The sequence below is a fragment of the Schistocerca piceifrons genome, chromosome 1 (assembly GCF_021461385.2).
Source record: "Schistocerca piceifrons isolate TAMUIC-IGC-003096 chromosome 1, iqSchPice1.1, whole genome shotgun sequence".
Taxonomy (NCBI): domain Eukaryota; kingdom Metazoa; phylum Arthropoda; class Insecta; order Orthoptera; family Acrididae; genus Schistocerca; species Schistocerca piceifrons.
Window position 1 is genome coordinate 430503821 of NC_060138.1, and position 13555 is coordinate 430517375.

The window sequence follows — 13555 nt, forward strand, 5'->3', positions numbered from 1 at the left end:
ACTGGGCTCTGCCAGCAGCAGCTATGGGTTCAAGACCAAGCTATGCTTGCCACCAGCACCAAGTCCTTCATGGGACTTGGTGCCACAGCCCCACTGACCTGCCGTCCATGCCTGCCACCACCGACGCTGAGTTCCTAGAGAGAGATGGCATCCAGGTGCCAGTTGCCATTCATCTCCTGTTGAAGGGCTGTAGCAGAGCCATTCCAGGAATGGAATGCTTCACAGTACAACACACAGAACCACTGACGTCAACAGCTATGGCCTCCATAGTGTGCCGGCCTCAGCAACAAACGGTGTCAGCTCTGAAGATACACATAGAAGCCATTGCCTGTTCCTCATTCCTCAGCACGAACCAGGGACAATGGGGAGTGGTGTGTCTGCCTCACTACATCATGTATTGAAGTCAATAAAAATAATTTGTAACCATCTACAGCACTTCGCCTAAGTCCACTGGCCTGTCATCGCCACTACTCATCCCATAGCATGCCCGGCACCCTATACATCATGGTTACCAGCCAATAGGGGTACAATAAAATAATTGTTCCTCATTGTTCAGTACAAAGGCCACTTATTTTCCTGATATAGAATGTAACTTGGCACATGTACTGTGATGGATACTGGAGAAGCAGGACACAGAAGTCAGTCAATGTTGACTTCTTTCCAATCAGTTCCAACCATGGCTAAAAATATTGTTCACGGCAGCTTTTATACTAGCATTTTGTACTTATAAAGTTTCAGTTTTGACTACACAGTACCATTTAAGTGATTATGACCTCCAAGTGTCACCTCTGCTTTCATGGAAATGTGGAACGCATAAACTTCTTTTTTTCAGTCATCTGCCTTGCAAGAGTAACCAATAAGAGAGGCAAGAGTTGCTTACATCCAATCACTGCAGCCAATTCTTCTCCCCACTGCTATATTTGCAAGTGCCAAGTTATAGTGTGTGATGTATAGTAAATTAACTACTTAATGTCCGCCCCCGGTAGCTGCGTGGTCAGTGCAACAGACTGTCAATCCTAAGGGCCCCGAGTTCGATTCCCGACTGGGTCAGAGATTTTCTCCACTCAGGGACTGGGTGTTGAGTTGTTGTCATCATCAGCATTTAATCCCCATCACCACGCAAGTAGCCGAAGTGGCGTAAAAATCGAAAGACTTGCAACCAGCGAATGGTCTACTAGACAGGAGGCCCTAGTAAATAAAAAAAAAAAAAAAAAAAAAAAAAAAAAAAAATTACTTAATTTCAACTGGAGCAGATAACTTTAAATCTGTTTTGTTTGTATATATGATACAAGCACAAATGATGGTATCTAGTAGGAATCTTAGGAGATGCTCACTCCCTCTACATTCTGGTACAGCAATCAGCTGAGTGGTAATATGGTCGATTGAAAATGAGTTGTATGTTGAAACTGGTCTGTATCCCAGTCTAGCACAAAGGTTTCACTTATTGCATACATCTAATTTAATTCTGGAATCTGTTTCCAAGAATGTATACAAATTTATGAAGAAAAGTTTTGATTTTATGTTTGTGTGGAGATTATTGTTCACTTTATCCCCTTCAAATATTCTAAAAAAAAATTTCAGTCTTCTGTTTTTTTATAGATCAGATCCTTTCTTCTGAAATGCACAATACTGCTAGCCAGTATGATCAACTCTGCATCGCAATCTTATAATATCAACCTTTAAGGTCTGTACCTTTTGGATAGAGTCAGATTTTGGAGATGAAAATGTAAAAAGTGGACTTTATTTTCCTATTTTAATTTACTAATGTCTTGCGGCATTGTATTCTGTGGTGATACCTCACTGAAGAAAAGAACGTTTCCTGCACAGAAACATGTAATAAGGATAATATGTGGTGTTCACTCCAGAAGCTCTTGTTGACAACTCCAAACTATTGGGTGCACTGACAACAGCGTTACAGTACTCTTACTCCCCAATAAGGTTGGCATCGAAGGCTACAAATGACTATAATTAAGAAATTAGTTTGCTTATCATTTAGAGTATTGTTAGGAGAAGAAAATCAATAAAATGACCTATGATGTTAAAATATTAATGTTGAAATTCATTGCAAATTTGTGACTTGCAACAAGCAACTAGCAACCATTGTTCATTCATAGGTATTATCCATACTAATGATTTGAACCATTTTCCAAATGAATGATTAGTTGCTTTAAACAGCAATGATTCAGGCTTATTTGGTGATGAATTGATTAGTATTGAAAACCACTAGCAGTGTGGTTTCATGAATAATTAAGAAGAATGAACCAATTATATGGTACAAATGCTTATTTATGCTACATTTAGAATTATCATTAAGTGAATTGCAATGAAATGGATATGCATGTCATGAGCTTTAGCCCTGTGGACTAGAATAAACAACCTTCATGGTCCTTTAGTGCATTTACAAATTCAGACAGTCTTCAACTTTATATAGAGGGTTGCAAGGAGAGGGGGAGAGTGTTTACAATCTTACTATGAAAAAAGTAGTGATTGCTCTTAACAATTTAGATTTAACCATCATTACTCTCTGCTGCTGTTACGGCATCTTGCATGCTGTGATTTCCCTCTGAACTGTTCATCATGCTCTGCTGTATGAAATAGCTTGCCCTGGCTTTTCTTGCTGCTTTTGTCTTGGCATCAGAGTCATTTCACTTAGCCTTCCCAGTTCCCCTAATATGTTATTTCATAGGGCCAGACATTTCACTAATTTGCACAAATGTGATATTCTCTGTCTTCTACTAATTTTCACAAAAGTGTGAATACTGTCTAACTATTATACTTACCAAGAATCCTGACAGTATGCAGTTATATTATTGAGAGTGGAATCACTTTTTGTGTTAAATTACTACAGCCAGTTCACTACTTGTTTTTTTGTAGAAGGTGTTTTGAAGCATAACAGAAAATAGAGAGTGACAATTGAGTTACAAAAGAAAATGTACAGATGCGGAGATCCTCTTTATGCTCAGGGTGACTTTTTCCCAATTATAAAGATTATGTTCCTAAGGTGATGCATGTGATATCATGTGATTTAAAGAAGCTTCTATTCATAATTTTGTAGCAATGCTTGCCTAGATGTGACAGTACCTTTGATAAACAGCTCACAAAAGACTTTGTACTTCCCATGTACTGACTTTTAGAGTTGTCATTCTAAGATGAAGTGACAGAGCTAGGAAAATTAATTAAAAAGGAAAAGAAAGTCTTTACAGGGAGGGAGGGGGGGGGGGGGGGGGAGGGCACTGAAACTCATAGGAGTACTTCTTTTTTTGGCTAAGATCAGTGTCCAATCAGCCAACACTGATTGAAATTAAGCTTAATGAGAAGCTCAGACAGGCAGGTACTAGAGATGTTAAAATATCTCAAGATTCTCATAACAGTACAGTGAAAAATAATGTTAATATATTGCATCAGAGTATCAAGGGATTGAAAAACAAAGTAGATGAGCTTCTTGTTTGTTTAGAATATTTAGAAACTGTGGGTGGAATAGATGTGCTATGCCTGTCTAACCATCACATAGTCACAGGTATGGAAATGGTAAATGTAGGTGGATATAAGCATTCAGCACATGTAAATATAGACACTATGGAGAGAGGAGGAGTTGCCATATCTGGCACTGTGAAAAATTAGAAAACTAAAAACTTTGGTTTAGAGCAAAATATAGAAGCATGTACAAGTGAGCTTAAACTAAATAATGGTACTTTTATAACTGTAGCTGTGTATAGGTCCCCATTGGGAAATTTTCATCTATTTTTGAAAAACAGATTCTTTGTCGTGCTATCTGTCAGCCAGAGGGAAGCAAATTATAGTTTGTGGGGATTTCAATGTAGCTTTTCTGAAAGAGTCCAGTAGAAAGCTTGACCTTGAATTATTACTTGGTTCTTTCTTTCTTGATGTCAGTTATTGATTTTCCTACTCAGGTGGTCCAGGAAAGCAGCACATCGATAGATAATGATTTTACAGACCAAGATAAATTTAATCAAATAAAAACTTTTCCTGTTAAGAATGGTCTGTCTGATCATGATGCACAGCTAGTTACAGCATATGTCATAGCTCCATACCGTAATGCAAAACAGTCCTCCAAAATAGTGCATTCAATTGAATATTTTAGGGAAAGCTTGCAACAGTTAGACTGGGTTGAGGTATACAGGATACTTGATGCTAATTTAAATTTTAACCTATTTCATGATACCTCTAAGTATATTTGGAAACATATATCTAAAAACAAAGATGATGAAGCTTACCAAACAAAAGCACTGGCAGGTTGATAGACACACAAACAAACACAAACATATACACAAAATTCTAGCTTTCACAACCAATGGTTGCTTCGTCAGGAAAGAGGGAAGGAGAGGGAACGACGAAAGGATGTGGGTTTTAAGGGAGAGGGTAAGGAGTCATTCCAATCCCGGGAGTGGAAAGATTTACCTTAGGGGGAAAAAAGGACAGGTATACACTCATGCACACACACACACACATATCCATCCGCACATACACAGACACAAGCAGACATTTGTAAAGGCAAAGAGTTTAGGCAGAGATGTCAGTCGAGGCGGAAGTAAAGAGGCAAAGATATTGTTGAAGGACAGGTGAGGTATGAGCGGCGGCAACTTGAAATTAGCGGAGGTTGAGGCCTGGCGGATAACGGGAAGAGAGGATATACTGAACGGCAAGTTCCCATCTCCGGAGTTCTGACAGGTTGGTGTTAGTGGGAAGTATCCAGATAACCCGGATGGTGTAACACTGTGCCAAGATGTGCTGGCCGTGCACCAAGGCATGTTTAGCCACAGGGTGATCCTCATTACCAACAAACACTGTCTGCCTGTGTCCATTCATGCGAATGGACAGTTTGTTGCTGGTCATTCCCACATAGAAAGCTTCACGGTGTAGGCAGGTTAGTTGGTAAATCACGTGGGTGCTTTCACACATGGCTCTGCCTTTGATCGTGTACACCTTCCGGGTTACAGGACTGGAGTAGGTGGTGGTGGGAGGGTGCATGGGACAGGTTTTACACCGGGGGCAGTTACAAGGGTAGGAGCCAGAGGGTAGGGAAGGTGGTTTGGGGATTTCACAGGGATGAACTAAGAGGTTACGATGGTTAGGTGGACGGCGGAAAGACACTCTTGGTGGAGTGGGGAGGATTTCATGAAGGATGGATCTCATTTCAGGGCAGGATTTGAGGAAGTCGTATCCCTGCTGGAGAGCCACATTCAGAGTCTGATCCAGTCCCGGAAAGTATCCTGTCACAAGTGGGGCACTTTTGTGGTTCTTCTGTGGGAGGTTCTGGGTTTGAGGGAATGAGGAAGTGGCTCTGGTTATTTGCTTCTGTACCAGGTCGGGAGGGTAGTTGCGAGATGCGAAAGCTGTTTTCAGGTTGTTGGTGTAATGGTTCAGGGATTCCGGACTGGAGCAGATTCGTTTGCCACGAAGACCTAGGCTGTAGGGAAGGGACCGTTTGATGTGGAATGGGTGGCAGCTGTCATAATGGAGGTACTGTTGCTTGTTGGTGGGTTTGATGTGGACGGACATGTGAAGCTGGCCATTGGACAGATGGAGGTCAACGTCAAGGAAAGTGGCATGGGATTTGGAGTAGGACCAGGTGAATCTGATGGAACCAAAGGAGTTGAGGTTGAAGAGGAAATTCTGGAGTTCTTCTTCACTGTGAGTCCAGATCATGAAGGTGTCATCAATAAATCTGGACCAAACTTTGGGTTGGCAGGCCTGGGTGACCAAGAAGGCTTCCTCTAAGCGACCCATGAATAGGTTTGTGTATGAGGGGGCCATCCTGGTACCCATGGCTGTTCCCTTTAATTGTTGGTATGTCTGGCTTTCAAAAGTGAAGAAGTTGTGGGTCAGGTAATGAGGAAAGAGGTTTTAGGTAGGGTGGCAGGTGATCGGCGTGAAAGGAACTGCTCCATCGCAGCGAGGCCCTGGACGTGCGGAATATTTGTGTATAAAGAAGTGGCATCAATGGTTACAAGGATGGTTTCCAGGGGTAACAGACTGGGTAAGGATTCCAGGCGTTCGAGAAAGTGGTTGGTGTCTTTGATGAAGGATGGGAGACTGCATGTAATGGGTTGAAGGTGTTGATCTACGTAAGCAGAAATACGTTCTGTGGGGGCTTGGTAACCAGCTACAATGGGACGGCTGGGATGATTGGGTTTGTGAATTTTAGTAAGAAGGTAGAAGGTAGGAGTGCGGGGTATCAGTGGGGTCAGGAGGTTGATGGAGTCAGGTGAAAGGTTTTGTAGGGGGCCTAAGGTTCTGAGGATTCCTTGAAGCTCCGCCTGGACGTCAGGAATGGGATTACCTTGGCAAACTTTGTATGTGGTGTTGTTTGAAAGTTGACACAGTCCCTCAGCCACATACTCCCGACGATCAAGTACCACGGTCGTGGAACCCTTGTCCGCCGGAAGAATGATGATGGAACGGTCAGCCTTCAGATCACGGATAGCTTGGGCTTCAGCAGTGGTGATGTTGGGATTAGGATTAAGGTTTTTTAAGAAGGATTGAGAGACAAGGCTGGAAGTCAGAAATTCCTGGAAGGTTTGGAGAGGGTGATTTTGAGGAAGAGGAGGTGGGTCCCGCTGTGACGGAGGACGGAACTGTTCCAGGCAGGGTTCAATTTGGACAGTGTCTTGGGGAGTTGGATCATTAAGAGTAGGATTACGATCATTTTTCTTCGTGGCAAAGTGATATTTCCAGCAGAGAGTATGAGTGTAGGACAGTAAATCTTTGACGAGGGCTGTTTGGCTGAATCTGGGAGTGGGGCTGAAGGTGAGGCCTTTGGATAGGACAGAGGTTTCGGATTGGGAGAGAGGTCTGGAGGAAAGGTTAACTACTGAATTAGGGTGTTGTGGTTCCAGATTGTGTTGATTGGAATTTTGAGGTTTTGGAGGGAGTGGAGCTGGAAGTGGGAGATTGAGTAGATGGGAGAGACTGGGTCTGTGTGCAATGAGAGGAGGTTGAGGTTTGCTGGAAAGGTTGTGAAGGGGGAGCGAGTTGTCTTTCCGGAGGTGGGAAACCAGGAGATTGGTTCGTTTTTTAAGGTGGAGGGTGGCATGCTGTTCTAATTTGCGGTTGGCCTGTAGGAGGATGCTCTGAACAGCCGGTGTGGATGTGGGAGAGGAAAGATTGAGGACTTTTATTAAGGATAGGAGTTGACAGGTGCGTTCATTGGCTAAGTTGATGTGTAGGTGAAGGATTAGGTGGGTGAGGGCAATGGATTGTTCAGTTTGGAACTGGTATAGGGACTGATGGAAAGAAGGGTTGCAGCCAGAGATGGGAACTTTAAGTGTGAGGCCTTTGGGGGTAATTCCAAATGTCAGACAAGCCTGAGAAAATAAAATATGGGAGTGTAATCTGGCTAGGGCGAAGGCATGTTTGCGGAGGGAATGTAAATAAAACTTAATGGGGTCGTTGTGGGAGTGTTGTGAGGGTGACATGGTATTAGAAGGTGGAAAGTGTAACACGAGGCTGAAATGAAAATGGAAATGAAATGGAAATATCACTTTGCCACGAAGAAAAATGATCCTAATCCTACTCTTAATGATCCAACTCCATGGGGAATGTTTCCCTCTATTATATTCATACATTTGGAAACAGTTTCACTAAGAAAACAGTAAAATATAATCGAAAGAAACCATCTAACAAGCTGTGGCTTACCAAAGAGATAAAAATATCTTGTAAACAGAAAAGAGAAATGTATCTTATAGCTAGGAGGAGTAATGATCCAGAAACAGAGGAACATTATAAAAGCTACTGCATTGCATTAAGAAAAGTTATTAAAAAGTCCAGAAGTATGTGCATTATGTCTGAGATTAGCACATCTGATAGCAAAATTAAAACAATTTGGAATATTGTTAAAAGGGGGACATGGCAACCAAGAGCACAGAAAGAATGTATTTATATCAAACTCAATGAAAAATCTGTTAACAAAACGTCAGAAGTAGAAAACATTTTTAATAATCATTGTTTAAGTGTTGTAGAGAACACAGGATCCAGCTATTCATTAGAAAATGCAAGGGAGTGTATGGAAGAGGCAATACCTACGCAATTTGATAAAATTGAAATTCAATCCACCTCTTCTACTGAAATTAGGGAAATAATAAATTCACTCAAAAGTAAAAGCTCACGTGTAATTGATGGCATTTTCAACAGAGTATTAAAATCTTGTTCCAACAGATAAGCAGAATTCTCAGCCACATATGTAGTAGCTCACTGAAACAGGGCATTTTTTCAGATAGACTGAAATACACTATTGTTAAACCATTGCATAAAAAAGAGGATATGTCTGACGGTAACGACTACTGCTCGGTCTCACTTCTGACAGCTTCATCCAAAAATTCTTGAAAAAGTAATGTATTCAAAAGAAGCCAAGAGTAAACTTTTGATTGTGTGAATCATGAAATTGTACTAGATAACCTTAAGTATTGTGGTATGAGTGGGACAGTGCACCAAATGGTTTAATTCATATTTAATTGGAAGAATGCACTAGGCTGAAATTAACAGTATGTAATGATCTGCAGTGTTGGCTAACTGGAGAGGTATGAAGAATGGTGCCCCATAGTGTTCATTCTTGGGTCCTTTATTGTTCTTAACATCTATGAATGACTTGCCACTTTGTATTCATAAAGATGCAAAGCTAGTTCTTGTTGCTGATGATACATTTATAGTAATCACACCCAACAAACAAGAATCAGCTGAGGAAATTGTAAATAACGTCTTTCAGAAAATTATCAAGTAGTTCTCTACAAACGGACTCACACTAAATTTTGAGAAAACCCATTATATACAATTTCGTACAAGAAATGGCATAACACCATTGAGAAATATAGACTATGAACAGAAGTCTGTTGCTAAGGCAGAGTATTCAAAATTTCTGGGGATGTGCATTGATGAGAAATTGAATTGGAAGAAACACATTGATGACCTGCTGAAACAGTTAGGTTCAGCTACTGATGTTGTTGTAGTTACTGCAAACCCTGGTGATAAACACATCAGTAAATTAGCCTACTATGCCTATTTTCATTCACTGCTTTCATATGGCTTCATATTCTGGGTAATTCATCATTAAGAGAAAAAGTATTCATTGCACAAAAGTGTGTAATCAGAATAATAGCTGCAACCCACCCAAGATCACCTTGCAGACATTTATTTAAGGAACTCAGGATATTCACAGTACCTTCGCAATGCATATATTCACTTATGAAATTTTTTATTAATAATCCACCCCAAATCCAAAAGTAACAGCAAAGTACATAGCTACAACACTAGAAAAAAGAATGATCTTCACTATTCTGGGTTAAATCTGACTGTCACAGAAAGGGGTGAATTATGCTGCCACAAAAATCATTGGTCATTTGCCAAATAACATTAAAAGTCTGACAGATAGCCAACCAGCATTTAAAAATAAACTAAAAGAATTTATGAATGACAACTACACCTACTCAATAGATGAATTTTTAGATATGAAGCAGTTAAAAAACACACCACCACCACCACCACCACCACCACCACCAACAACAACAACAACTTATGTTAAAGTGACACATTCCACATCATTGCAAAATGTCATATGCAGGATCTATGGGACTAGTATTAATGTATGTATGCATGAATGTATGTATTTTTCACACAGTATATCTCCAGTGGTCAGCATGCTCCTAATAAATGGGCAATTAATAGATTCCTTACTTACTTACTCACTTACTCACTCACTTTCTTTCTTTATCCTTTGCTTCCCTACTGAAACATTCACCAACCCCTTCATACCTACAGTATTTTAATTTGCCTCTATTCGTGAACAGTTAAAAATAAGTAAAGACAAATGATACCACACTCATGTCACATTTTATTTCACAGAAATAATGGGGAAAGATAAATCAATTAACTTACAAGAGATTGGAGAGGAAACAATCAACCGTAGTACATGACAGGAAATGACTGTGACTAGTTCATAGTAAAATGACTGAAGTGGCAAACTTTTAGGAATAACATTTTGCAGTTCAGTTTTAGGAGTTTGTACATAATGTCAGGTCACATTTGGCTCAGGACTCCGAAATTTGGACTCTGTTTCTGATTGACAATCAATGAATGACAAGTTTGAGGGAAGTTAGAACTACTTAAGTGAAATAAGTTATCAGCCTCTTTCTGCACAATAAAGTCTTATATAAGTAAATATAGCAACATACAATTGTGTGTATCCAATATCTAAAGATCAAAAAACTACATATTTACAAATGTGATAAATACCACAATGCTTTGAACACAGTACATACATACAATATTTCCTACAATGGGATGATAATCTTACAGTGCTCAATTAACAGCATGATTACTACAGTACAGTATTTGGACAGATCATCTTATCTAATCAAGAGAACTTAAAAAATATGATACACTTACAATCTTTATATTTATAAGCTTCATGAAGTATGGATTTTAACTACACATGATAATGATATAACTTTTGAACCATCTACAATGAGGTAAAATGCAAGTTTGATGGCACAGGGAATGCATGAGAGACAAAGTTTTTCTAAAATGGTTTTGTATCTGGTACAACTGTCATTTACAAAATAACCTGTTGTAAACACACAAACTGCAGTGCAGAAACAACAATAATTTAAATTCCACTAAGTCAATGTTCACAACAGTTAATCTCCTTTATATAATATCCTTTATAGAGGAAATACTTCTATTTTGAAGCATGTCTTTTTAATACTGCTGGACACCTGTTTTTCAAAAGAGCAAGCCCAGCACTTAGGAAACACTCTAATGTTTTTAAGGTGTGGTTACAGTTATAATTTGGTTTAGCTGAGATTCAGTTTTATTATCAAGTAATGTTAACAGTTCCCGTGGCTGCTCCTTGTTTTGCTTTAAATGTTCACATCTATCACTACCACATTGTTCACATTCTATTATGTGAGACCTGATGGAGTTCTTTACCTTCTGAAATAAAAATAAAACTACATTAGAAATGCAAATTACCATTTTAAAACTGTAAGGATAACATACTTCATATACTGAACATAAAATTCTACACTTTATAGTTTTCTAAGCAGACACGTCTCTCATATGTGGAGGTACTCACTCTCCATCACATTCTACCTCCTCAGAAAGCACCCTCATTCACTAATCTAGCATTGGCTTTTGGTCCTTATTTATATGTCTATTTGAATGTTTATTTATAACAAAATAATTTAATTGGACAGATAAATAAAAAATCTACTCACAAAGTGGCAGCAGAACACACACATAAAAGGAGGTTATACTCAGGCAAGCTTTCAGAGCCAGTGGCTCCTTCTTCAGGCAGAAGAGTAGAAGTGGAAGGAAGAGTGGTGAAGGGAAAGGACTGGAAAGGTCTATGAAAAGGGGTAGATTTCAGGAAAGTCACTCAGAACTGCAAGTCAGGGGAGACTTACCACACAAGATGAGAAGGAAAGACTGATTATTGGGAACTGCATCAGATGAGATTTGAAACCCTGAGAGCTTAAAGATGGAAGACAGTATAATATGCAATACAGAGATTATTGCTTAAACATCATTTATGAGTTAATAAGAGTGAAAAGCTAAGTTGGTGGTACATAACAGATGTGGGAGGGAGCAGTGAAAAATAGATGGGTAAGACAATAAAAGATGTAGAAAACTAAAGAATAGTTACTCTGAAGAAATGTTGAGATGGAAGAAATTAACTTAAATTAAGGTCAGATGGGTGGCAGGAACCAAGGACATGTTGTAACACTAGCTCCCACCTGCAGAGTTCTGAGAAACTGGTTCTGGGTGAAGAATCCAGATGGCACATGTGGTGAAACAGGCACCGAGGTCATGATCGTCATACTGTAGAGCATGCTCTGCAACAATATATTGTGTGTTGCCAGTAAACACCCTCTGCGTATGCTCATTCATCCTAACTTTCAATTTGGTGTTAGTCATGCTGATGCAAAAACGCCAAACAGTGTTGACATAAAGGCTGGTATATGACGTGTTGTTTCACTGGTGGCTCTCCCTTTGATAGTACGGGTTTTCCAATTACAATACTGCTATAGGTGGTGGTAGGAGGGTGCAAAGGGCAAGTCTCACAGTGGGAAGGGTCACAGGGGTAGGAGCTGTAGGGTAGGGAGATGGATGTAGAAAGTGCATAGGGTCTGACAAGAATATTGCAGAGATTGGGAGGCCGATGAAAAGTTGTTCTAGGTGTGGTGGGCAAAATTTCAGACAGAATGGATCTCATTTCAAGACATGATTTTGGGAAGTCATGGCCCTGCTGATTAATACATTTCAGACCAGGATAATAGTGAGTAATGTTTGTTTATGTGTCTCCAAGCACACAAGAAATGCCAGGGCTGCTTTGTCACAGTGTACTTGTGTCTGACCTCCATGTACTTTTAGCTTTCAACTCCTTAATAAAATGTTGCACACAGTGAGTGATGTCTGGAAATCCCACTGGATACATGAATGTACATATACTGTGCCATAAAATTTTGATTCACTAGTCTCATCGCCATTTAAAAAAGGCTCTGAAGAAGACATGGGAAATTATCATCCAATTTCCATTTTTCCTGTGTTTTCTGAGATATTTGAAATGACTGTTGCAACCCAAATTCAAAATTTCTGTCACAAATTTAATGTTATAACATAAAATCAATTTGGCTTCCAAAAAGGCAAAAGTATGATTTATGAAATTAACGAATTCACAAATAAAGTTAGTTTCACCTTAGATAAATAAAAAAGGCTGCAGAAATCTTCTGTGACTTATCCAAGGTGTTAGGCTGTGTAAACCAATCCCTATTATTATACAAAATGCAAAAATATGGAATTACATGCAGTGGCTTACAGTGGTGTAAGTTATATTTGACAAAGTGACAGAAAAGGGTTGTCATAACACCAGACAAAAGAAAATATTTCTCAAAATGGAGAACTATCTTACAGATGGTACCATGAGGCCCAATCCTTTTTCTTTTTTACATAAATGTCTTACACATAAATATAAATCATCATTCAGTTTTATTTGCTGATGACAGATCACTACTGATAGAAAATAAAAATGCAGAAGAAATTCCCAAAAATATCATGAAAACTCTAGAAAATCTAAATGTGTGGTTTCATCTAAATGGCCTGTAACTAAATATTTCAAAAACACAGCTTATGCAGTTTAAGACAAAACAGTCTAAAATAAATTATATTCAAATTATGCATGGAAGTCTGGAAATAAACAAAGCAGAATGTGTGGAATTCTCAGGAATGCAGTTGGACAGAAATCTGTCACAGTTCTCACATATAGACTATTTAAAAGATAATGTCAATCATAGCCAATGTCTCTGCCACAGACATGAAAAAAGTAGTGTACCATATCTACTTGAGGCAATAGTGAGATACGGCATTGTCTTTGGGGGAAATACTGGCAGTTTGACAAGAATACTAACTTTACAGAAAAAATTATAACAACACATTCCTGTCTACAGATTCATAAGCTCCAAGAAAGCCCATTAAGGTCACTATAAAGTGTTTTTATCTTTCCTGTGACATTCTTCTAATATCTGATGTTCTAATATCCTTTTCA

At 39.2% G+C, this 13555-nt stretch overlaps 1 protein-coding gene across 1 annotated transcript in view; it reads right to left on the reverse strand.

Annotated features, from left to right (window-relative positions):
- Positions 1-9824: 9824 nt before the first annotated feature.
- LOC124786249 (sodium- and chloride-dependent GABA transporter ine-like) overlaps positions 9825-13555 on the reverse strand; it is a 332165-nt gene continuing 328434 nt past the window's right edge. Inside the window, 1 exon segment of the mRNA XM_047254247.1 lies at positions 9825-10944. Coding sequence (XP_047110203.1) covers positions 10777-10944 — 168 coding nt within the window. The 3' untranslated portion in view covers positions 9825-10776.